The sequence below is a fragment of the Acinonyx jubatus genome, chromosome X, assembly GCF_027475565.1.
Source record: "Acinonyx jubatus isolate Ajub_Pintada_27869175 chromosome X, VMU_Ajub_asm_v1.0, whole genome shotgun sequence".
In the NCBI taxonomy this organism is placed as follows: Eukaryota; Metazoa; Chordata; class Mammalia; order Carnivora; family Felidae; genus Acinonyx; species Acinonyx jubatus.
Window position 1 is genome coordinate 25,312,459 of NC_069389.1, and position 24,160 is coordinate 25,336,618.

The 24,160-nt window shown below is 42.9% G+C and overlaps 1 protein-coding gene across 1 annotated transcript; it reads left to right on the forward strand.

The window, feature by feature from the left end:
- Positions 1-19,786: 19,786 nt before the first annotated feature.
- LOC106983525 (melanoma-associated antigen B2) lies at positions 19,787-23,312 on the forward strand. Its single transcript, XM_015081721.3, has 2 exons — positions 19,787-19,942; positions 21,825-23,312. The coding sequence occupies exon 2, from the start codon at positions 21,887-21,889 to the stop codon at positions 22,814-22,816; it is 930 nt and encodes a 309-aa protein (XP_014937207.2). The 5' UTR covers positions 19,787-19,942; positions 21,825-21,886; the 3' UTR covers positions 22,817-23,312.
- The last annotated feature ends 848 nt before the right edge of the window (positions 23,313-24,160 follow it).

Genomic DNA, 24,160 nt, shown 5'->3' on the forward strand with positions numbered 1-24,160 from the left:
CTTTCTAAAGAGTATTTAGGATTAAGAGTGTTCTGTTGAGGGTTAGGTATTCAAATATTTTGTCCCTCTTTTGAAATGCAGTCTAAAAATTCTGGCTGCCTGTTAGAATTAACTCTAGTAACCTAAGTATTCCCATCACAGAGGTTAGCTGTATAGATAATCATCCTATGCTGCTAAGTTCCATAAACTGTATTTGCCCCAAATGCCTTTTCACAAGGTTCTAGGAAAGTGTTGGTTCAGAAGACGGATGCTTTTCTAAAATTTTGCCTAATGACTCTACAGGAATCACTTAGGTTGAGAACAACCAGATAACCCCTTTTTCCTTCTCCCCAGTAATCAGAATTTGGGTTCCCAAAGTGTGAAGTTTCAGTACTCTCGACTGGAGATATACATGCCTCGAGTTTGTTGTTCAGAAGCCACTCCTGATCAACTCATCTGTTAGGATAGCAATCAGAGTAGAAATTCAGCTCGCTTGTCCTCTCCTTACTCTGCTTTCGCTTCTTTCTTAAAACTTAAATTTTTAAAACTATTTTTGATTACTTAAGTATACTTGACCTTCATTGGTACATTCGTTTCAGACATTCAACACAGTGACCCTACACGTCTGTATCTCACTCAGTGCTCACCACCTCTTTTCACTTCTGAGTCCTTCATCCCTTCTCTCTTCCTCTGTAATCTTGAGCACCTCTGTTTGACCCTGCCACTCTCTGTGTTACCAGGCTCGTGCTTTCTGGGCAAAAGCTTGTCTGACTTCGTCAATCCTTCTTTGCAGAAGAACTTCGAAATGTCCAAAGGAAACAGTGGTCTAACTTACCTAAGAAGTTACATTTGATCATCCCACTGGTGAAAGTGACCTGCTGTGAGTGTATTCCAATCTGCTAGGGTATCTCCCATAGAAAAGAGTTCAAAGTTAGTGGTGGTGGTAGTTGTAGTAGTAGTAGTAGTAGTAGTAATAATAGACCCAAAAGTTGTACTGAGACTAAGTTATTTCAGAGCAACTACTGTTCCCACAGGGGTTTGAAATACAATTAATACCTCTCTTCTAAGTATCTACTAAGCATATATTGAAGTGTGTATCTCATAAGCTGTAAAACGGCCGGTTGCTTTTTGCGAATAGAAATATAATCATACAAATGGAGAAGAATCACTCAGGGATAATATTCTCTATTGGCTTTTTAAGTAGAAACATAACATGTAATGTGTTTTACTAAACGGGGCCTAAGAGATAATTGAGTCATGTCCTCATTTTGTAAAGAAGGAAGTGGTCTTCTGAGAGATCGTGGTATCTTTTCATGGTGACACAGCTGAGCTAGAAGTGCAGCTGGGCCTCAGGACTCCTGGTTCCTACTGTATTCTTCTCCCTTGAACAGTCACGGCAGTGAATTTGCGGGCTATCTCCTAAATTAGGGGTCCTTAACACTGGGATCTTTGGAAGGGATTCCTAGAGCTTCTTGTAATTTCAGGTCAAGTTCAGTGTGCATGTTCCCTCTGGGGGGGAGCATAGTTCTCAAAAGATTCAGAATAGCCCATACACCTTCTGCCCCCAAAAACGAGGTGTAAAAACTTCTAAACTAAATAAATACTTGTTTTCTCTTAATATAAAAATCATAGATAAATGTTTCACTGGTGTGTCCTGCTTATTTCTCACACCTCTCCACGCGGGAGATTAGTCTAGTTTCAGTTCTAGTTCACCCATCCATGGAGAAGGCAAAGTGCCATGGAGTGAAAAAAAAAATGATTGCATGCACCTTGAGCCTACATAATCGTTCTGTTAAGACATCTTCTTTTACACATTTTTCCTCTATATGTGGTGTCCATTTCCCTACCACTTATCCCACTGACCTCCCCCCTCACCCCTTCCAACTCCTTCCTGAACTGTCAAAAGTCTAACTTATCAGTGTACCATGTCACAGTAAGGCAACTCTCTTAGGCGACTAAAGACCTCTTGGAAAAAAGAGTAAAGGGTTTTTTTGTTGTTGTTTGCTAGTTTTATTTGTCCATCTAATTTCCTTTGTTATATATTGTTCGTTCTTATAGCGTGGTTGCCTTTTTTCCCCCGTGATTGTCTTTTCTCAGCTAGTGTAACACTCTTCTACCTTCAGCTGGCTCTTTCTTCTCTCTCTTTTCCCACCTGTTAATTCCAGATATCCCAACATCCTGAGTTCTCAACCTTATTCATATACATAATACATTATATACATTCTCTCAGGGGCTCATCCATTCTGAAAATTTACATGTGTTCTCTCTACCAAGGAATCCCAAATCTGCCCTTCCTGCCCCCTTGCCTAATATCTTATTTCCACCCAGTCAGATTTAAGCCCAGCTTATTAGATACTCTTCCATTAAATACGGACCATGTCCGTATATCCCCAAAGGCGTTGAATCTTCCGTCTGTGTTTTCTGTGTCTGACAGCATCGCCAACTTTTCAGTCTCCAAATTTAAACATTCAGACTGTTTGCTGGCCTCCCATTCTTTTTCAGTGACAGCACCCAAGAACTGTTTGTTTTTTCTCACTGTATATCATTTACTTCCATTTGTCTCTTTAATAAACAAATGATTTTTATGGGGCACTTCGGTGGCTTCGTCGGTTGCATTGTCCGACTCTTGATTTCAGCTCAGGTCATGATCTCACGGTCACAACACTGAACGCTGCTTCAGTCTCTGCGCTGGGTGTGGAGCCTGCTTGGGGTTCTCTCTCTTTCTCCCTCTCTCCCTCTCAAAAAACAAAAACTAAAATAAACAAATGATTTTTGAGAGTCAACTAGGTGCCAGATGATTTTCCTGATGCCATGGGGGAACCAAGACGAATGAGACTCTGGTTTATCCCTCTAAGAAGTTGCTTTCTAACAGGGAGTGTGAAGAATATTTACAAATCACTATAATGCGAGGCCTCGCTAGCATTGGCAGTGGCCGTCCCTGGCTTCAGTATGCCTCAGCTAAGCCTTTCCGTCAGTGACCCTTGCCCAAATCCATACCCATGTATAGGGTTTATTTCAGATTTTTGCATTCTACATACCTTACCTTATTTTTATTTTTGACTCATGGTCCTTTCAAATTACATCATTTGATTTTTTTTCTCTCTTCTGGGCCAGTGGTGTTAGAAGGATATGACTCCACAATCCTCCTGTTGATCCAGTGGAGTTTTTTGTGAACCGTGCCTTTTGACAGTCAGCATCAACCGGAGGAGAGCCTGGACATGGACTTCCCTACTTGAGAAGCTGATTTTAATTAACTGGAGCTCCTTTTCTCCATCCCTCTTTGCCTCTGAAAAGCTGAGATCCTTTACTGCCTTAGCTTTGGCTGTGCTTCTCTCCCTGGGGAAGGTCTCTGTCTTTTCAACTTAGGCCGAGTTTGACCTTCTAGGCCTCATAAGATACCTAAGTCACTTCTGAGTATCCTTCTCTTCCCACCTGAAACACTTTGGTATGCTACCCGTTGCGATAAAGTACTCCATACGCCCACATTAACAAAAGGAACATGATGGTGCAACGAACAAAAAACTGGGCCCCTTGTTAGGTAGTCCAGCGCAAGGAGGAAAACTGCCGAAACCCTAGCACCCATGCCCATGATTACTTGTTCTTTCAACATCCATAGTCTCCTTCACGTATCGTAATTGAGTGCTCGGCTTGCCCAAATTCCTGTACTCCTGTCATGAATGTTTTATACAGCATCCCATCCTGTGTGTTAACTGCTGTGTCATGCAATTGAATGGAGAGAGGACAAGGAATCACTCATGCCTAGTTTTTGAGCTTTTGCCAATTCCAGGTCTCAGGCAAAAGGCTGCCAAACCAAGAACCTATTCTTAAAACCAGGCATATTTGTCTGTATTTCTTCTACCATTAAGTAATCCACGAAAGCATCATTTTCACAATTTTTTTAAACAAGAAATCCATGTTATTCAACTCCTCTAATATCTTGTGAGAAAACAGTCATTGAAACATGATTCTGTTTATTTTAGGCTAAGACTTTACAGATCATTTAAAAATCTACAACAAGGGGCACCTGGGTGGCTTAGTCGGTTAGGCATCTGACTTCAGCTCAGGTCATGATCTCAATGGTTCGTGGGTTCCAGCCCCGCGTCGGGTTCTGTGCTGACAGCTCAGAGCCTGGAGCCCGCTTCGGATTCTGTACCTCCCCTTCCCTCTTCCCCTCCCCCGCTTGTGCTCTGTCTCTCTCTCACTCGCTCTCTCTCTTTCAAAAATAAACATTAAAAAAAATTTTTTTAAATAAACATATACAACAAATGAGAAGTAATAGCCACATTCTTGGTTGGATCTTGTTTTTAACCTGAAAGGTTATCAAGTTGACTAATGAAACAAAGGTGGTAAATATAATTATCTACCTTTGAAAGCACTCCTGGTCTGTGTGTTACTGATTTGCAATTTTATATTTTATATTTTACATTCTGGGAAACCTTACCTTTTAGTTTTCTGTTTGGAAAACAGAATTTCACCATTCCTTCAAATATTTCTCTGTTGTAGGGGCTTGATGTGGAGTTTAGGTCACTGAGAAGAATTATAAGGGTATAGTGACATCTACAGGTAGCATGTATATTGTTAAAAAGGATGTGATTATGATCAGCTGAGGAATGGACTGTTCTAACAAGCCTCTCTGCCTTACATTCATTCAAATATACCTTGCCTATGGTAATCAACAGCAAAGATTAAACCAGTCACGCTGGAAGGGCTGAGTTAAGAGATCTTGCTAAAATTAAAATTCCTGTAATAACGAGCTTTGCTTTTTTACCTTGTTTCTCATACATAGATTATCTTCATTTTTGAAATGTGAATAGCAGTTTGATTGGCATTTCATTTCGAAAAGCTGTGTAAGGCATACATATATACCTGGTAAAAGCAGTCACTGAAACCTCATGGAAATCACAGAGAAAGAATATGCCAATTAAAAACTCACAAATTCATTTTTGGCTCTCGATGACAAAGAGCCAAAATACAACCATTCTATTCCAGTAGTAACCAGTAGTAATAACTTAGGTTAACAGTATGTCAGGAGGTATTCCTACATTCTCTTAATGATAACAGGACTGGAAAGAACAGAAGTGTGTGTTGGGGGTTGGGGTTGAATGATTAAACTATAATCAAATCAGGCTCATGAGCATCAGTTATTTTCCTGTCTGGGTAAAAAGAACAAATCAGGGAAAGGAAAATAAAGTTTAAGCTCCTTGTGGGGTGAGAATATTAAAACTTTTGTATTTCTCATGGTGGCTACATATACACTGACCAATTAGAAAAAAATGAAAAAGATGTAAATTTGCTTTACAGAACTCTCTAATATCTATGGATTTAGTAGAAAAGAATGAGAAGTTTCAGCATAATTGGGATTTAGCAGTCAAGCTGCTAAGACATATTTATCAGTATCCAGTTTGTGCAAAGTGTTACACAGACCTACTTAAAAGTGGAAAAATCCAGCTGCTTAATTAATTCTTTCTACTCCTTCATGTCTTCCTTTCCCTGTATGTTTCTGCTTCCAGTATTAACATCAAAGAGAGATACCATAAGAAGGTATCTTTTCCCCAACAATTTCAAGTGATTTTCCATTTCTGTGCCGTTGTTTTGTAATGTAGAATATCTTTTCTTTGTCTGATACATAAGTCCTACCCAGCCCAAGTGTCCTGTCCTCTAAGTCTTTCCTGGGTGAGTCAAAATAGAGTTTTTCTTCCTTTTTGAATTCTCACAACAGTCTCTTATGTCACCTGTCATCTTTTACCTTCTTGATATTAAAAATACTTAGGGGCGCCTGGGTGGCTTAGTTGGTTGGGCATCCAACTTTGGCCCAGGTCATGATCTCAGTTCGTGGGTTTAAGCCCCGCGTCGGGGTCTGTGCTGACAGCTCAGAGCCTGGAGCCTGCTTCAGATTCTGTATCTCCCTCTCTCTGCCCCTCCCGCGCTCATGCTTTGTCTTTCTGTCTCTCTATCAGAAATAAACATTAAAAAACTATGTAGCTTATATTAGCTCTCCTGAAGTATCTGAGGGCAGAGAGAATTCTGGAAAATTTTATTTATGTGCCCTGTATACTTTGGGTGCTCAGTAAATGCTTGTTGAATGAAGTCAAAGATTCATCCCATGGAAATTGAATAACAATTCAAGAATTAGAGAATAAGATTTACAAAGATGAGTTCTCAAGGTCATTAGTTCTTGTTTTAAGGAGTCCATTTTATTTCTAAAGACCTGCTCTTTTGACATAAATTAAAATGGTAAACACGGTGTAGGATTTCACCTGTGTGCATATCTGAGAAGGAGGAATAGGGTTAAACAGATAGGGATGATTGCAGAGAGAGGGAAGCAGTGGAAAAATCTGAATTCCCTCCTTTGGGCATGGGGAAAATGTATGAATTTCCAGTGATCCCTGCCAAGATTACCTGGCTAGAGCAATTTTGCTAATAGCCCAATCAGGGAGGCTGGCTCCTAGCTGAGACACCTCATCAGCAAGAGCCTGGAGGATGTTCTGCTACATGGGGGCCTGCACTGTCCAGGGAACAGCATATTAGAGAGGCTCCTCAGAGACCTATGAAGAATTCTATGTGTGTCCCATGAAAAGATGAGTAATTTGGGCACTGCCACACAGATTGCCTCTTAAGCCTGTCGATACTATAGAAGCAAGAATAGCCTCGGAGAGGTTAAGCTTCAGAGAGAGAGGAAAGCATTGCCTCACAGCCAGACCCTGCCCGCACCATCCAGCTCAGATCCAGCAGTCAGGACTGCCACTCAAACCTGACCTGAGGATAAGGAAAAAAAGATGAAGTTTAAAACAAGTTTGAAATCAGTGCTTTAATTTGAACTAAATTTTAATAGCCAAAAAGTAGCCACAAAGCTATGGAATCTTCAGAAGATCATACTGCAGTACTGGAAAGGGAAATACAACAATGCATGAGAGAAGACAGTAATTGGAAACACTAGTCACTTTATCTTTCGATACCAGCGAACTAGGACTTCTCCATAAACCAAGTTACATTACACAACAAAGGATTGGCGCTGTCTCCTACGGCTGCCATAACAAAATACCAAAGACTGGGTGGGTTAAAGACCAGAAATTGATTTCCTTAACGCTTGTAGAGGCTAGACAGTCCAAGATCAAGGTTCTAGTAGGGTTCAGTTTCTGCTGAGAGATGTTAGGACTTTCTGAGTCCCCACATGGTGAAGAGAAAGAGGGAAAGGGAGAGGGCAAGGGGGAAGGAAAAAACGGATCTTGGGTATTTCTTCCTCTTTTATAAGGACACCAGTTCTGTCAGATGAGAGTTCCACCCTTATGACCTCATTTGACCTTAATTACCTTTCTCGAGGATTTATCTCCAGTATAGTCACCTGGGGGTTAGGATTTCAACATACGAATGTTAGGCACAGTTCAGCTCATAGTTAGGACCTGACACATGTGTTGACATGTGGCACACCTGTTTCAAGATATGACAGGATGGAGAAAAGCAGGCTAGAAAATAACTTGCTGTTCTGTGCCAAGGTCAGAGCATTGCAATTTCAAATGGAAGCAAGAACTCTGAGGCCTTCATTAGGTCTTGATTATGAGCAGAAGCCCACAACCAGAACCAGAATAGCAGAAAACTTTACATTGAAATTGATGAATTGCTGCAGGCTCAGTGTCGACAAGCTTGAGAGTTCAAAACTCCCAGGGGGCCCAGTGTTAGAAGCACCCCCACCCCAATCCTTTCCTGTGTTTTACCTTCAGGAGCCCCATCAAGTTGTCAGTATAAAGATTAGAGAAAAATCCCTTCATACTTTAGGGAGAGGAAGGGGGGAAGTAACACTTTAAAAACACCCGCAGAGTCCTCTGTTCTCCTTAAGTAGACCTTTCCTCAAGGGAAATTACTTTACGAGAGCACTGTCAACTAGAGTTTTACCAAAGCCTAAGTGACATGGGGGAAGAGTACTCAACCCAGCTCTCTCTAGCCTTCCATATGGTGGAAGGGAAATACCCACTTAGGCTCACTGAAAGACTAAGAACTCAGGGTTCCTGGGTGGCTTACCGACTTCGGCTCAGGTCACTATCTCATGGTTCGTGGGTTCGAGCCCCACATCAGGCTTTATGCTGTCAGCGCAGGGCCCGCTTTGGATTCTGTTTCCCTCTCTCTGTGCCCCTCCCCCACCCACACTCTCTCAAAAATAAACATTAAAAAAAAGACTAAGACCTAGCCATAGAACTATAGAATGCTCCCCCTCCCCCACACCACCACGTCAGTAGGGCTCATGTAGAATAAAGGAGATGACAGTTAAAAGAACTGGATGCCCTCACACCGTATTTAAGAAGTTGCTAGGAAAACTCAAAGGCAATAGGGGGAGAAAAAACAAGGACACTAAAGGAAATTACAGCCTCTGACACCGCAATTACAGCAAGCAGTAAACATAGTCTAAGTACCAGGCAGATAAACCTAAAACTCTCACTATCTCAGTTCCTTTTATCTGGTATATCATGTTTGGCTTTCAGCAAAAAGACTGTAAGGCATTCTAAAAGGCAAAGAAGCACAATCTGAATGGACAAAGTAGCCTCAGAATTAGAGTCATATATAACAAAGAGTGTGTAGTTATCAGACTGGGAATTTAAAATAATTATGATTAATATTCTGAGGACTATCATAGAAAAAGTGAACAACATGCAAGAAAACATAGGTAATATAAGCAGGGGGATGTAAGCTCTAAGAAAGAATTAAAAGAAAATTCTAGAAATCAAAAACACCAACAGAAATGAAAAATGTCTTTCATGGATTTATCTGTAGACTATACCCAGCCAAGGAAAGAAGCAATGAGCTTGAGGATATATCAGTAGAAACTTCCAAGCCTGAAATACGAAGAGAAAAAAAGGATGAAAAAGACTGAACAGAGTATTCAAGAACGCTGGGACAATTACAGAAGGTGTAACATATATGTAATATCGCAGTCAGAAGTAGAGGAAGGAGAGGAATAGAAGTATGTGAAGCTTTAATGGCTGACAGTTTTCCAGAATTAAACACAGACACCAAACCATGGGTCCAGAAAGCTCAGAGCAGAAGCAGGATAAATATATTAAAAAAAAATCAGCATGTAGGCATATCCAAACTGCATAAAATTCGGAAACAGAGAAAATCCTGAAGTAAGCCAGTGGAAGAAACTGCCTTCCCTATAGAGGAACAAGGACAAGAATTAAGTTGTACTTCTCTTCAGAAACCATACAAGCAAAAACAGAATGAAATGAAATATTTAAAGTGATGAAAAAACTAACCACTATCCTAGAATTCCATATGTAGCAAAACTCCTTCAAAAGTAAAGGAGAAAAAAGACTTTCTCAGACAAACAAAAGTTGAGCAACTTTTCACCAGTTGACCTACTTGCAAGAAATGTTAGAAGTTCTTCAGACAGGAGGTAAATGATGGAGATCAGAAACACACAAAAGTGTTAGAGAAGGAATTAATAAAAGTAAAATAAAGCCTTTTATTTTTCTTATTCTTAATTGATCTAGCATAATTTGTTCAAAATAATAATAGCAACAGTGTTTCCAATGAATGTAGTTTATGAGTGAAATGAATGATAGCTATGTAATAAGGGGTGGAAGAAGGAGTTGGGAATACTCTGTTGTAAGTTACATGCACTACCTGTGAAACCATATAATATTATTTGAATGTGGACTTAGATTTGTTGTATATTTCAAACTTGAGGACAACTGCTAAAAAGGCTTTCTTTTTAAAGGTATAATTGATAAGCTAAGATAGCAGAGAAAATGGAGTCATGTAAAACACTCAGTCAGAACCAGAGAAGACAGAAAAAGAGTGGAAGACAAAAACAGACACAAAGAAAACAGGGCAATGAATAGACAACAGTTACAAATACAGTAGATATTATTAATCCAGATATGTCAGTATTCACTTTCAATGTGAATGCTCCAAATAGACTAATTAAAAGAGACTTTAAGAGTGAATAAAAACAAGGCCACACTAGATGCCTGCAAGAAACCCACATTAAACATAAAGACAGATGAATTTAATGTAAAAGGACAGAGAAAGATACATCTGGCAGGCACTCATCAAAAGAAGGGTGGAGTAGCTGTAGTAATTTTAGGCAAAGCAGCGTCATAGCAAGGAAGATGATCACTGATAAAGAGGTGCATTACATAATGATAAAAGGGTTGATTTTCTAATAAAACATGACAATCTTTAATGTGTACTTAATAAAAGAGCATCAAAATACATGAGACAGAAAGTGATAAATGCAGGGAAAAATAGATAAATCTCCTGTTATAACTGGAGACTTCAACACCTATCAGTGGTTGACAGATCCAGCAGGCAGAGAATCAGTAAGGACTTAGTTGAACTGAATAGTACCATCAATCAACTGGATCTAATTGACATTTATAGAACCCTTGGTCCAACAGTGATAGAATATGCATTCCTCTCCAGCTCACATGAAACATTCACCAAGGTAGATCACATTCTGGGCCATAAAACACACTTTAACAAGTATGAAAGAATAGACACCATAAAAGTATGCTCTCAGACCACAATGGATTTAAAATAGAAATCAGTAATTGATAGCTGGGAAATCATACGATATTTAGAGATTAAACAATACAATTCTAAATTACACATAAAGAACTCAAGAAAAATGAAAAATATGTTTAAATGAAAAAGAAAATCTGTCAAAATTAATGGGATGTGGCAAACCCACTGTTAGAAGGAAATTTGTAGCATTGAATGCATGTATTAGAAGATTGATCTAAGATCAATAATGTATATTCCACCTTAGGAAAACTAGAAAAAGGAGGAGGACACATTAAATTCAAGGTGAGCAAGAAAAAAATACAGAATTAAAAGCAAAAAATCATTGACATTGGAAAAAAGGAGGGGTGCCTGGGTGAGCCAGTCAGTTACGCGTATAACTTTGGCTCAGATCATGATCTCATAGCTTGTGAGTTCAAGCCTCACGTCGGGCTCTGTGCTGACAGTTCAGAGCCTGGAGCCTGCTTCGGATTCTGTGTCTCCCTCTCTCTCTGCCCCTCCCCTGTTCACACTCTGTCCCTCTCTTCCTCAAAAATAAATAAACATTAAAAAAAATTTTAATTTTAAAAAGGGAAATCAATAGCAAAAAGTCAATGAAAACAAAACTTGGCACTTTGAAAATATCAAAACTAAGTTGATAACTTAGATGAAATGGACCAATTCTTTGAAAGGCATATCTTCTAAAACCCATACAGGGAGAAATAATCTGAATAAGCCCATAACTGTTAAAGAAATTGAAACCAGTAATTCATAACTTTTTAAAGCAGAAAGCGCCAGGCCCAAGTGGTTTCATTAGTGAATTTTACCAAGAATCTAAGGAACAAATCACACTAATTCTCTCCAATCTGTTCCAAAAAGTAGAAGTCAAATAGATACCTCCTAACTCATTCTCTGAGGCCAGCATTACTCTAATACCCAAACAGGCAAAGAAATTACAAGAAAGAAAAACTACCAACCAATATGTCTCAGGATGATAGATGTGAAAATTCTCAGCAAAATATTTGCAAATCAAATCCAACAATGTATACAAAGGATTATATACCCCAACCAAATGTGATTTATTTCAGGGATGCAAGGTGTAGTTCCACCTATGACAATCAATTAATATAACCCCTTATATCAACAGGCTAAAGAAGAAAATAATAATATCGTATCAATAGATATAGATATAGATATAGATAAACATATATTATATATTGTATATTATATTATATATATTATATTGTATCTTATATAATTATATATTATATATAAATATATTTAATACATATTAATATATATCTATATGTAGATATATAGATATATATAAAATATATAGATATAGATATTCAGATAACTCTGAATATTCTGGATATTAAAGAAGAAGAATATGTGGTCCTCCTCTTGGAAATTCATTTGACAGAGAAGAAAAATGCTTATTGAACAGTTAATCAACACCTGAAATGTGACCTTTATACAAGCTGTAGACCGACTTTCAACTGTAAGGCTACTTTCAACTGTAAATCTAAGGCTATGAAGAATTCTAAGTATAGAAATGAAAAGAAGTTAATAAATACATGGAGAAGTCTTAAAAGGGAATGGAAAAAGAAAATTATATGTGACCTAAGCTCTGTTTTTATTCCTACCTACAAAAAAAAAAAGTTCAAAATACTAATGGTGCCTTAGCAAAGTCTCAAGTAACATTTTGAGCTGTTCTTATTTTATCCGTCCTGATACATTCTGGACAGTGTGAGGCCTATATTTGAATAGGTGTCCACAGCCAGCTAAGAAAAATGCTCATTACTGAAGGAATGACTCAGCAGTTGAAAATGATCAGCAAACATTTTCGTAGAAGTTCGAAGGTATCGATGGACTTCGATTAGTATTTTTGTATTTAAATAGAAAACACTTTTTTTTTATTTTCTGAAAAAGCCTTATTTTCCAAGAGTTTAACACTTTGTAATGAAGTGCTAGCAAGACATCAGTGTGGGTAACAGTGTGGTTCCAAATTTGGCCTCTCATCAGAATCACTGAGGCTTCTTTTTTTAAAAGCTGCGTTACAATGTTCCTCTTGATTCTGGGGGGGAAGGAGGGGGGGGGGGGTGCAGCGGGCCTGGAAATCTGTATTCTTCCTAAAGTCCCCAAGTGATTTTTCTTACCACGGGGAATGGAGCCCACTGCTTTTGAAGAACTCACGAGTTCTTTCGTCCATTGCTCTCCCTCAGCGAAAATAGACACAATTTACTACATGCATTCACTTTTCCCCTGCGTCATTTGCGGGCCTCTCTGCGGCATTATTGTGTACTCCAGATACATGAACGGACTCTGAATTTAACACGGATCTCCCCTGATTTAAATAGAGCTCTTTTAAGTTCACCAACACTTAGTTATTAACTTACACTGTAATAGCTTTTGTACCTTTTGTTGACTGTTTGATGTTGTTCTGGATTTTAAATACTTAGTGGTTTTTGTCATTAAAGAAAGATGGTCTTGGGGCACCTGTGTGGCTCAGTCGGTTGAGTGTCTGACTCTTGATTTCAGCTCAGGTCATGATCCCAGCACTGTGAGATCGAGCCCCATGTTGGGCTCCTTGCTGAGCATGGAGCCGGTTTAAGATTAATTTTCTCTCTCTGTCTCTCTGTGTCTCTGTCTCTCGCTACCCCACTCATGCACTCTGTTTCTCTCTCTCTCTCTCTCTCTCTCTCTCTCTCTCTCTCTCTCTCAACAAAAGCAAAAGAGATGGTCTTGATCACTCTTAGTGTGGAGTCCATTTTATTCTCCCCATAGTATATCTGTGTCATCTTCAGTCAGGAACTGGAAGCCAGGGAAATCTTAGTTCTACCGATTTGGACTTGGAAACACATTTGAGATAATTGAAGAACTTCAGGCCCCATCTCTCTGTCACAGACACTTGATCTAGACCTCTAGCTTTCAGTCACAAGTACCACATCAAATCCAACTCATTAAAGAAATACATTACATATGTAGGCCACCTGGTGATTGAATGTTTAGTAGACTGAAGTTTGGGGGAAAGTGTCATTCTCTGTTAGGTGTTGTCTGTCAATCACTGACAAAGCCTAAAGTTCACATCCTGATGGTGGATCTTTGTCTCCCTTTATTCCCGTTCTCTGAATATCCTATGCAGTTTTTAAGCTATTTTCTCCCTGGGGTTCTTTTTTAAAGGAAAAATCATTGTCAACAGCGTAAGCAAAGCCCTGCGGTAATCAAAGCAGTATAGAGTCACTGGAGGAAGAAAAGTAGGGAGGAATCATTTAAAAAGCAGCATTCTTTTCTTGGGGCTGAGCTTCTTTACCCATCTGCAAACTGAAAAGAACTAACTGGGTGGTAGGATTCTGCCATTGTTCGCTAGGTGGTTTGGGTATGCCAAGCTGAGATTTGTTTTTCAGATCCTTCCACAGTTGCCTAAGAACAAGTAAGAAAATAGTTTGATAGCAGCAGATGTCCCCGAGTAGTGGAGATGATACTGTTATTGTTGTTTTCCCCCACGCCTTTGCTATTTTCCTACCTCTTGACAATGACCCTTTTAAAGATTACACGTTAATACTTTTAAATAGGCTTTCATAATAAAATGGACAAACCAGTTAGAAGAAACATAGGAGTGATTCTCTAAAACAAAACTGGCACTTTGAAAGTCTGGTAGTCTGGTTAAACCCACTTCAACAGTGATTAAGATGTTTTTATTTTGTTCTGGGTTTCTTGCTCTACAATAAAAGAGTGGTATGTGGTAGCACAGAATTATAAAACTTGAAGTCATCTTCACTAGTGCTGGCTACTCGAAGGGCATGTTTTCAACTGAAAAGATTTTTCGTAAAGCCCCACAGCCCTGCTCCAATTCCCTGATAAAGAATTTTATAATATAAAATCATACACCTGTCCACATATAGAGGGAAATACGTAAACACTAAAGTCTCATTGAAGAGGTATTGCTAAAATATATGCCGGAGGCACAGGTTTTAGACATGGTTATATCTAATATCTTTATTAATTAGCCTGTATGTGACTAAACAGTATATTAATGACACTCATGAGTTTTGTTCCACTGGGAGTTGAAGGCACTAATGAATACTAAAATTACCCAGGAGATGCGATAAATATAGCTCTAAATATGTTACTCACATGCTATTTTTCGAATGTCACTTACCTTGAGCCACCACCTTGTGTCTCTTTTTTCTGAAAATGCTTTGAAATACAGGATTTAAGAAATTAACTTGGTCACATCAGTACACTTCGAATTACCTGTGTCCATTAAGTCCAAATCCCAAGATAAGGGCCGAATTTGGTTTCCATTTTTGCCTAGGAAATTGCTTTAGTTTGAAAATGTATTTGAACTGTAAAGAGGAAAGTGGATGTGTGTTTCGGGAGTACGCATCTAGACTTCTGCAGGCATCTCTGGGTCATTGCTCCGAGCCCGTCTCCGTTCCATGCCTTTGTCTTTCTCAGATACATCTACCATATATGTCCTCTAAGGAGTGTGGCTTGCTCTGGTTTCAGAGCTAATCAGTATCAGAGTAGCAGAAAGAATATCAATAACCTCAGTCCCAGCATCCAGAGAGGCCCAGAATTACGTCTCTCGAAAGATGCAGTATCCAGTACCACTTGGATGAACTGTAGACGCTTGCGTAGCTTTCCACATTCCCACATTCCTATTCTGCTCACGCTGTGTAAAGCCACTTCATAAGATGGGATTTTCCCTTGTGGTTTCCAGACATTCCCATTCACTGCTGAGGCTGAACGTGTACCCTGTACTTACGCCTGTTTTTGATGAGGTCCCTTACAGGTGGCCGGCTCTAGCCGATTTCCCTCCTTGGAGGCTTGGGGGCCGGGGAAATGTGCATCCACTCTCCTTTTAGTAGCCCTAATACAGTATCGTTGCCTGGGAAATTGAGGGTGACCTATATTTAACGCACACCTTAGACTGTGTCTGTCAGTGGTCAGGCATCTCAAGCAAGCTGTGAATGTGGTTAACTCTAGGTCCTGTTAACTCTAAGTTAAAATTCGGAAAAGTACCCGAAGAGCTCATATTTTGTGTCACTTACTAAGAGATGGCCCTGTGCTTTAGATATCATCCTTATAGGCACTAAAGCAGATTATTTTATTTTGAAAATGTCCCTGGCCTATATTCTTGCCCTACCCAAGGGCCGCTGCACTTTGACCAAAAACATCCAAGAAAATAAGCTGAGGGTCTGCCAGGAGCATGATAGACAGCATCTCCAAAATATTCTGTGTTGAAATCTTGAGGTTCAATGTGAGGGAAAAAATGGTAGGAGGGCACATTTTCCACAGTCAAATATATTGAGAAAACTCATTATGCTATATTATCCCCCTTGGAGTTTCTCAGTACATACTGGTATATTGAGGGCTCTGGGAAGTCTTGCAGTGAAAACAAAACCAGAAACTAAAACCTACTCAACTTTGTAAAAGCCAGCTTACTCTAAAATGATTTCACTTTTTTTTTAGTGGCACCTAATATTACCTCACAGGCCCTATTTTTGGCAGTGCTGATGTAAACACCCTTGCAGCACTGACCGGGAGGTATATTTGATTCCCTGGAACAGTGTCTCAGCAAGATGCGCAGGTGCAGGTGTGGTCTGCTGTTCCACCCTTCATTACTGTCACCCCCTCTGCAACCGGTCCCTTGCAGGCCCTCGAACTTGATTTTCTCGGAGTACAGTGATTTCGCAGAGGACCTCCCATATGAATGGAGAAGAATAATATAACTCCAGAAGACAGGGACCTCAGGGTCCTGTCCCACCCATGCTGTGAGACCCGGGAGGTTCAGGCAGAATTGCAAAGGACCTTTATTTCCCCCTCAAGTAGTTTTGCCAGATGTGTGTGGCGCGCGTGCGTGTGTATAACCAGTCCTATATTACTTTGTCTTGTGTTATTTTCTCCTCAGGGGACTCATGGAGGTGAGGTCCTTTGTCTGAAAGAAGTGATCCCAGTTTGGCAGAGGGAGGAAGTCCAGACTCTGCTTAGGAGTCAAGGTAAGGAATCAGAATGAGTGGTGAGACCACCCACTGCAGGAGGGAGGGGCCTTGCCATCAACTCTAGGAGGTCTCACGCAAGGACAGTGATGTGAGACGTCCCCTCGCTTCCCCATAAGGGTCTCAGAGAGGGCAAAGGCCTTGGTGTGAAGGGAGATGGCCGCAGGCAAGGACAGCCGGTGTCCTAGGAGTTGCCAGGAGTCGTGGTGAAGGCCCTGAGTGAGGCCTAGAATGGCAAACTGCCCTTAAAGTTACTTTGGGGTTGTGGGGAAACCAGAGAGAAATCCCCCAGAGTGGGGATGCAATGTGTCGTGTGCTCTTCTGTGAGTGGGGGTAAAAGCAGTGTCCAAATTCTCTGGTTTAACCACATTGTCTCTAGGCAGTTTCTGAGACATAAAGGTGATTCTGTCGAGGTGAGATGTTAAGAAGCCACTAGGCACTCTTTGTACCTGGCCTGGATTGTCAGAGCCCACTCCATCAAAAGGGCATTCGGGGTGCCTGTGTGGCTCAGTCGGTTAAGCGCATGATTTCATCTTGGGTCACAATTTCACGGTTCTTGAGTTCGAACCGGTTCATCGTTCTTGAGCTCCTTGCTGTCAGCACAGGGCCCACTTCAGATCCTCTGTCTCCCTCTCTCTGTCTCATTGCCTCTCCCCCACTCATGCTCTCCCTTTCTGTCAAAAATAAATAAACATGAAAAAACATTTTTAGGGATGCCTGGGTGGGTCAGTAGGCTAAGTGTCTGACTTCGGCTCAGGTTGTGATCTTGCAGTCCATGAGTTCGAGCCCCACATCGGGCTCTGTGCAGACAGCTCAGAGCCTGGAGCCTGCTTTGGGTTCTGTGTCTCCCTCTGTCTCTGCTCCTCCTCCGCCCTCACTCTGTCTGTGTGTCTGTCTGTCTCCTTCTCTTTCTCTCAAAAATAAATAAAAACTGACAAAAAAATTTAAGGCATTCAAATTAACTTATAGTGAGTTCTAGGTTTTTAGTGCAGGTTAAATTAATGAAAACAAGGGTGGTTTAGATGGAAGGGCCCCCTGGGAGGGCAGAAAGTTATTGATCCTTGATGCACATTTTTGGAGCTTTGTGTTGCATCTAACTGGGGAACTATACCTTATACCTGTGTTGAATGATTTATCGTGTAATAGGGAAATATGACTTAGTTTTCCTTGCTAATCAACATTTTGGCTGATTTGATTTTATTTGTTCTAGAATGGTACATATTTGCTGACAGCTGCTGGATTAAAAAAAAATCCCAGCAGGGTGGGGTGGTATTATTAGGGTTCAAATTAATCATACTAATAAATACCATGTAGAATTGTCAGTAGGCCATGTACTGTGCCAGGCACTTTACACATATGAACTACAGTCCACCATCCTGTAAGACAGAGCTTATCCAACCCATTTCACAGATTCAGAGTCTGATGCTCTCTAAGGTTAGTCATGTGCCTGGATTCGCGCAGCTGTTAAGGGACAGGGTTGAAGCTAGACCTCTAATCTGGACTAGTCTAGAGTCCACACTGTTCTACTTCTACCCTGAGGTCCACCTTGTGTCTCTTAATTCAGTTTGCCCCTTTCTTCTTAAAAATGTATCTCTGGGGCGCCTGGGTGGCTCAGTCGGTTAGGCGTCCGACTTCAGCTCAGGTCATGATCTCACAGTCTGTGAGTTTGAGCCCCGCGTTGGGCTCTGTGCTGTCAGTTCAGAGCCTGGAACCTGCTTTGGATTCTGTGTCTCCCTCTCTTTCTGCCCCTCCCCCACTCACGCTCTGTCTCTATCAAAAAATGAATAAACATTAAAAAACAAAAATGTATCTCAGGCGGCCAGAAGAAGGACTCCGTGCTCATACCACCCAGTTGGAATACATTCCCAGAGTAGTATGAATACCCAAGTAAATGAGAGGCATGAATAAAGAAAAGAATACATAGTGCCAGTATGATCATCTATACGTGAAGCTTCAGATGGCCTTAAGAGATGAGGGGCTTTCAAAGTCATCCTGGACAGCCCCTTCCCTGGAGAGTATAAATCTATATGAACAGAATGTACATGAGACTCAATCTTGCTGATGAAGAGAAGGAAAATAACAGCATATTTCACCCCTCACAGACCATCGCCTTCCTGGGACTGCCGTCACTCCCAGGACAGGGACCGAGGTTTGCAGAGCGGAAACTGCTCATGGGCTGGCACGGATGTGGCATTTCCCGGAAAGCCTTTAACCGAAGATGCCGGGGCCAAGAGGAATAGCCCGAGGTTAGAGGGCCTGAGAGACCAATACCCCAGAACGTGGGGGATCACAGTAGGCTGCCACCTGCTCTCAGACTTAGAGGCCTCAGACAGAGCTGGCAGGCTGAGCATACCCCTCACTTACTCTTCAGGACACCCAAGGACTTGAGAATTTTGGCCCAAGACAGACAGTCCCAGGTCAGTAGAAGGAGGAGTCCCGGCCTATGGCAGGTACGGACATGAGGACCCCAAATGAGGAATGATGGAAGGACTCAGCCAGAACAGTGGGCTTCCATGAAGCCTGGCTTAGGTCCTCAACTGTAGGAAATCCAGAACAGCATGTCTGGATGTGGCTTATTCTGACTTCCACGCCAGAGGTCCCCAGAAGGTGAATACTTGGACTTCATGGGAGCAGCCTCAGTGCAACAAGGAGTTCCAAGACTGGTCAGGTATCAGGGTGAGGACTCTGAATCAGAATGAGGGACTCACTCACCCCAGAACAGAATATCCCCACAAATGCCCCCAGTGCTGTCCTGGGATGCCCAGGACAGAATTGTGAGGTGGAAGAACCCCCTCATTCTCCCTGGAGTGTCTCATATAGGTGAGGATCTTGGCCTAGCGGGGACAGCCCTAGATGTGCAGAGAGAGAAAACCCAGGCCTTAGGAGTCATGGTAAGGACCCTGACTATTAGGCAGGGATACTCCTACCAGCAGAGGCTGTCAAACAGATCTCCACCCTATTCTTAGCCCCGGGAGGCCCCAGAAGAGCTGTCAGTTCTTCCTCAGCCCCAGTTTGGCCACAGGAGGAGTCCTGGCCTTAACTGAAGATGAGGACCCTGCGTCAGCTGATGAGGGAAAAACTCCCTTAGAAAAAGCTTCCCAGGGCCCTGTTGGTGCTTCCAGGCTTGTGCAGCCCAGGAAGGGGTAGCCACGCGCCGCGGGACCAGAGATTCCCCTCTGGCAAGTCAGGAGAGTGGAACTTTGGAGGCCGGCAGGGGGAGGAGCCCCAGGCCCTGACGGACGTGGGGAGGACCCTGGGCCAGGACGCGCGGGGACCACCGAGTTCTCGGCGGCGGGGTCCTAGAGCGCCCCACCCCTGCTTTCAGCCCTCGGAGACCCCGGGCGGCCGCCGCCGAGGGCCGGATGCGGCTGCGCCGACTTCCTTTCGGGCCCGGACCTCAAGGCGGAGGGCGCGCGGCGTTTGTTCGGCGGCGGCCGGATTCCCGGGACCGGGCTGAAAGTGAGGTGAGGACGCCGAGTGGGACCCGAGGAGACGACTCCCCGCGCCCCTGTAACAGAGGGGACCCCTCCCCGCCATGGGCCCGTTTGGCCCCGGCTCCGGGCGGTCCCGGCGGAATGTGAGGCGGAATTCGGCCTAGAAGTTCTCAGAGACCAGGCCTCCGTCTCGGGAGTAGTCCCGATACTACCGAGGGAGGCGGTCCTAACTAGATTCAAGATGAGGGCCCCGAGTGCTAACGAGCGGACCTTGACCCAACAGAGGGGGCTACTCTGGGAAGCACCCCTGCACTCAGCTCTAGGAGGCTCCATGCCGGGTAGACAGATGCCGAGGGAGCTACCTTCTTCTCTAGCAGCTAAGGGGATTCAGGGTTATACCGACAGCTCGCATACTCAGCCTAGGAGGCCCGGGGCAGAGCTGGCAAGCTGAGGTGCCCCCTCATTTCCTCTCGAGGTGGTGATCTCAGGGAAGTGACGGCCTGTATCTAATGGCATAAGCCCCATTCAGCGAAAGGATCCCAGTCCCTAAACAGGAATCGACGTTGTGGTACTGAGTGATGATGGGGGAATCCCTCCAGGAAAGAAGGGGGCCGCGTGAAGCCCAAACCCTGTTTTCACACTTGGGAAACTTGGGCATGGTGACATGATACATTACACTCACTTCTTCCCAGAACATCTCGGGGAAGTGAAGAACCAGGTCAAAGGGGGCAGCCTCAGGCCAGCAGAGGGAGGATATGGGGTCATGCCACGTGTCATGGTTCATGAGTTGGAGCCCTGCGTGCGTCTCTGCACTCATGGCCCAGAGCCTGCTTGGATTCTTTCTCTCTGCTCCTCCCCCTCCTTCTTCCTTACTCTTGTAAAAGCAATAAATAAATAAAGTCCTGCCTAGTATTATCTCTGGGAGACCTCCAAGGTAGATGCCATATGAAGTGCTCATCAGTTTCCACTCCATGGTAACAGGAAAGTGAGAGTCTTGGTCCAAGGGGAGTGGTTGTAGATCAGCAGAGGCAGAAATCTTAGACCCTGTTGTGAGCCAGATTTAGACCTTGAGTTGGGATCCTATGGAGGACCACCTGCCATAGGACATCAACCTGCCTGCAGTAGCTTTTACTCTTGAGAGACCACGTTTGGTCAGTTAAGGTTGTCTTCGCTTCTTCCTCTTGGAACTTATGCTCTTAATATGAGGACTCTAGGGATCATCCAATCCTGAATAGAGGGGACATCAAAGCATCCATCTTAACCCTTTGGTTTCAGCCCAAGAATCCTCAGGGGAGAGCCTTCATGTTGAGCATCCCCTGACTTCTTTATATCAGGTCTAAAGGAGGTGATATTCTTAGTCTGAAGGTTAAACCAAAGTTAACAAGGGAGAGTGGTTCTGAGCCTTTTAAGGAACCAAAGTGAAGGCCTTAAATGAGGCTGAGGATCCCAGTGAACTCAGGACAGAATGGACCCTGCTGAGCTCTCAGCACTGGGCAGGGAAGTAGACTGAGGTGCCCCTTCACTTCCTTCTCCTGGGTCCCTGGGAGCTTTGAGGTGTGAAATAACAGGTAGCAGAGGGAAGGGTGCCCCATCTCTGCCAAGACTTGATATGATAACACTAAAGATAAATGGAGAGGGCCCAACATGCCAGAACACAGAGGCCTCTCCTGCAAACATCTGCTCTCACCTCAGTAAACCCGAGGCAGGGCTAGTAGGATGCAGATAAGACACACTGTGAGGGTTCTGTGGTTCTCTGTAAGATTCTTAGGGGATAGGATGACCAAGAGAACAGGAGCCTTTGTCGGGTCCTAGAGCAGTATCCTCAAGTATCCTGCCGAGGTCACCTTTGATAAATCCAAAGTGGAATCTACCTGTTGAAGGTGATAACATCATCTTATTCTCGCTTCTGCAGTTGCCCATATCACCTGTCCACTGGGCTCACACCCTTGCCTGCTATCTCTGAGCACAGCCGTTATGCCTCGTGGTCAGAAGAGTAAGCTCCGTGCTCGTGAGAAACGCCGCCTTAACAGAGCCGAGACCCAAGGTCTTAAGAGTGCTCAGGCAACTACAGCAGAGGAAGAAGAGGCTACTCCTTCCTCCTCTCCTGTTCTTGGGGGTGCTTCCTCAAGCTCCCCTATTGCTGGCACTTCCCAGGAGCCTCAAAAAGCCCCAGCCACCACCAGGGCTGCTGCACGTGCTTCACGGCGAAGATCTAAGGCAGGTGCCAAGAGCCAGGTTGAGGAAAGTAAAAATTCCTCTCTGGCCTCAACTTCCACCGGGAAAGCTCAAAACGATCCTCTAAGCAGGAAGGTGGGGATGTTGGTACAGTTTCTGCTGTATAAGTATAAATTGAAGGAGCCCATTAAGAAGATAGACATGATGAAGATCGTCCACAAAAGGAACAGGGAGCAGTTCGCTGAGATCCTCAGGAGAGCCACTGAGCGCATGGATCTGGTCTTTGGCCTCAAATTAAAGGAAGTCAAGCCTGGCAGTAACTCCTACACCCTCACCAGCAACCTAGACCTCACCGACGATGGCACTATGAATAATCTCTGGGGCTTTCCGAAGAATGGGCTTCTCATGCCTCTCCTAGGTGTCATCTTCTTGAATGGCAACTGCACCTCTGAGGAGCAGATCTGGGAATTTCTGAATATTTTGGGCGTCTATGATGGAAGGAGGCACTTCATCTTCGGGGAGCCCAGGAAGCTCATCACCCAAGATTTCGTGCAGGAAAAGTACCTGGAGTACCGCCAGGTGCCCGGCAGCAATCCTCCACGCTATCAGTTCCTATGGGGCCCCAGAGCCCATGCTGAAACCAGCAAGAGGAAAGTCCTCGAGTTTTTGGCCAAGGTCCACAATACCATCCCCAGTGCCTTCCTGCCCCATTATGAAGAGGCTCTGTGAGATGAGGAAGAGAGAGCCCAAGCCAGAGCTGCAACCAAGCATGCCTCTACTGCCAAGGCCACTGCATGTTCCCAGGCCACATCTGGCCACTCTTCTCCCTAGAGAGGGCTGAGGCAGATTCTTCGCTTTGTCATGGGAAGGCCTGTTAAGTAGTGTTTGTCATGGGCACAAATAATTTGTTGATTACCTTTTTTTTAAATATATTCTTCAGGCACTGTTCCTTTCAATAGAAAGTTTATGTAGATTCAGAATATAAGTTTTTGGATGACACAGATCACACATTTATTGCTGTTTATCAGTTTTAGGTGTAAGAGTTCATTTTTTTTGAAATATAGATCAGAAATTGTTAAATCACTTTTGTGATCCAGAGCAAGATAAGATGGCTTTAAGATAGGATATCCTTGGAAATGTGAAAGAATTCCACACTAAAATAGTTAGGATGAGAAGATAGATAGATAGATAGATAGATAGATAGATAGATAGATAGATAGATAGATAGATAACTAGATACATAGAAACCTAGATTCGTAGATAGATGGATAGGTACATAGGTACACAGATACATAGATTACATAGATACGCAGATAGGTACATTGGTACAGTAATAATTGGTTAATTCTTTGTTTGCCTTACTCTATTCTTTTTCTAAATTTAAAAGACATATACCTGCATTTGTTTATGTTTGTTAAGAATGTTTGATAACATGATCATAATGAATCAAACTTCTTTATACATGTCTCTTATTTTACACAAACATTGAGCAACTGCTCTTGGGAAGTCTTCATCCTTGTACTGGGGGTGTTTAGTCAAAGAAGACCAAGCCCCTGCCCCTGCGATTATAGATTATAGGAGCAGCTGTCACTATGGGAAGAAGGTGAGATAGTAGTACTCCATAAAGAACAAGGGAAGGGGCACCTGCGTGCCTCAGTCAGTTAAGCATTTGACTTCGGCTCAGGTCATGATCTTGCGGTTGGTGGGTTCGATCCCCACATTGGTCTCTGTGCTGAGAGCTCAGAGCCTGGAGCCTGCTTTGGGTTTTTGTGTCTCCCTCTCTCTCTCTGCCCCTCCCCCACTGGCTCTCTCTCTATCTCACGTGCTCGCTCGCTCTCTCTCAAAAATAAACATTTAAAAAAAAAGAACAAGTGAAAATCTTGGTAAAGAGGGGGCCGAGAGAACATACTGCTTAGTTTTCATTCCTAAGCAGAACTTTGGCTGATGGGGAGGTTTTTCTTGGCCAGAGCACTGCATATTTTCTGACATGTCTTAGATGTAAAATGAAGCAAAACAAAATTCAGCTGCACAGATGGTAATGTCTGAGGTCAAGATAATCATAGTAATACCTGC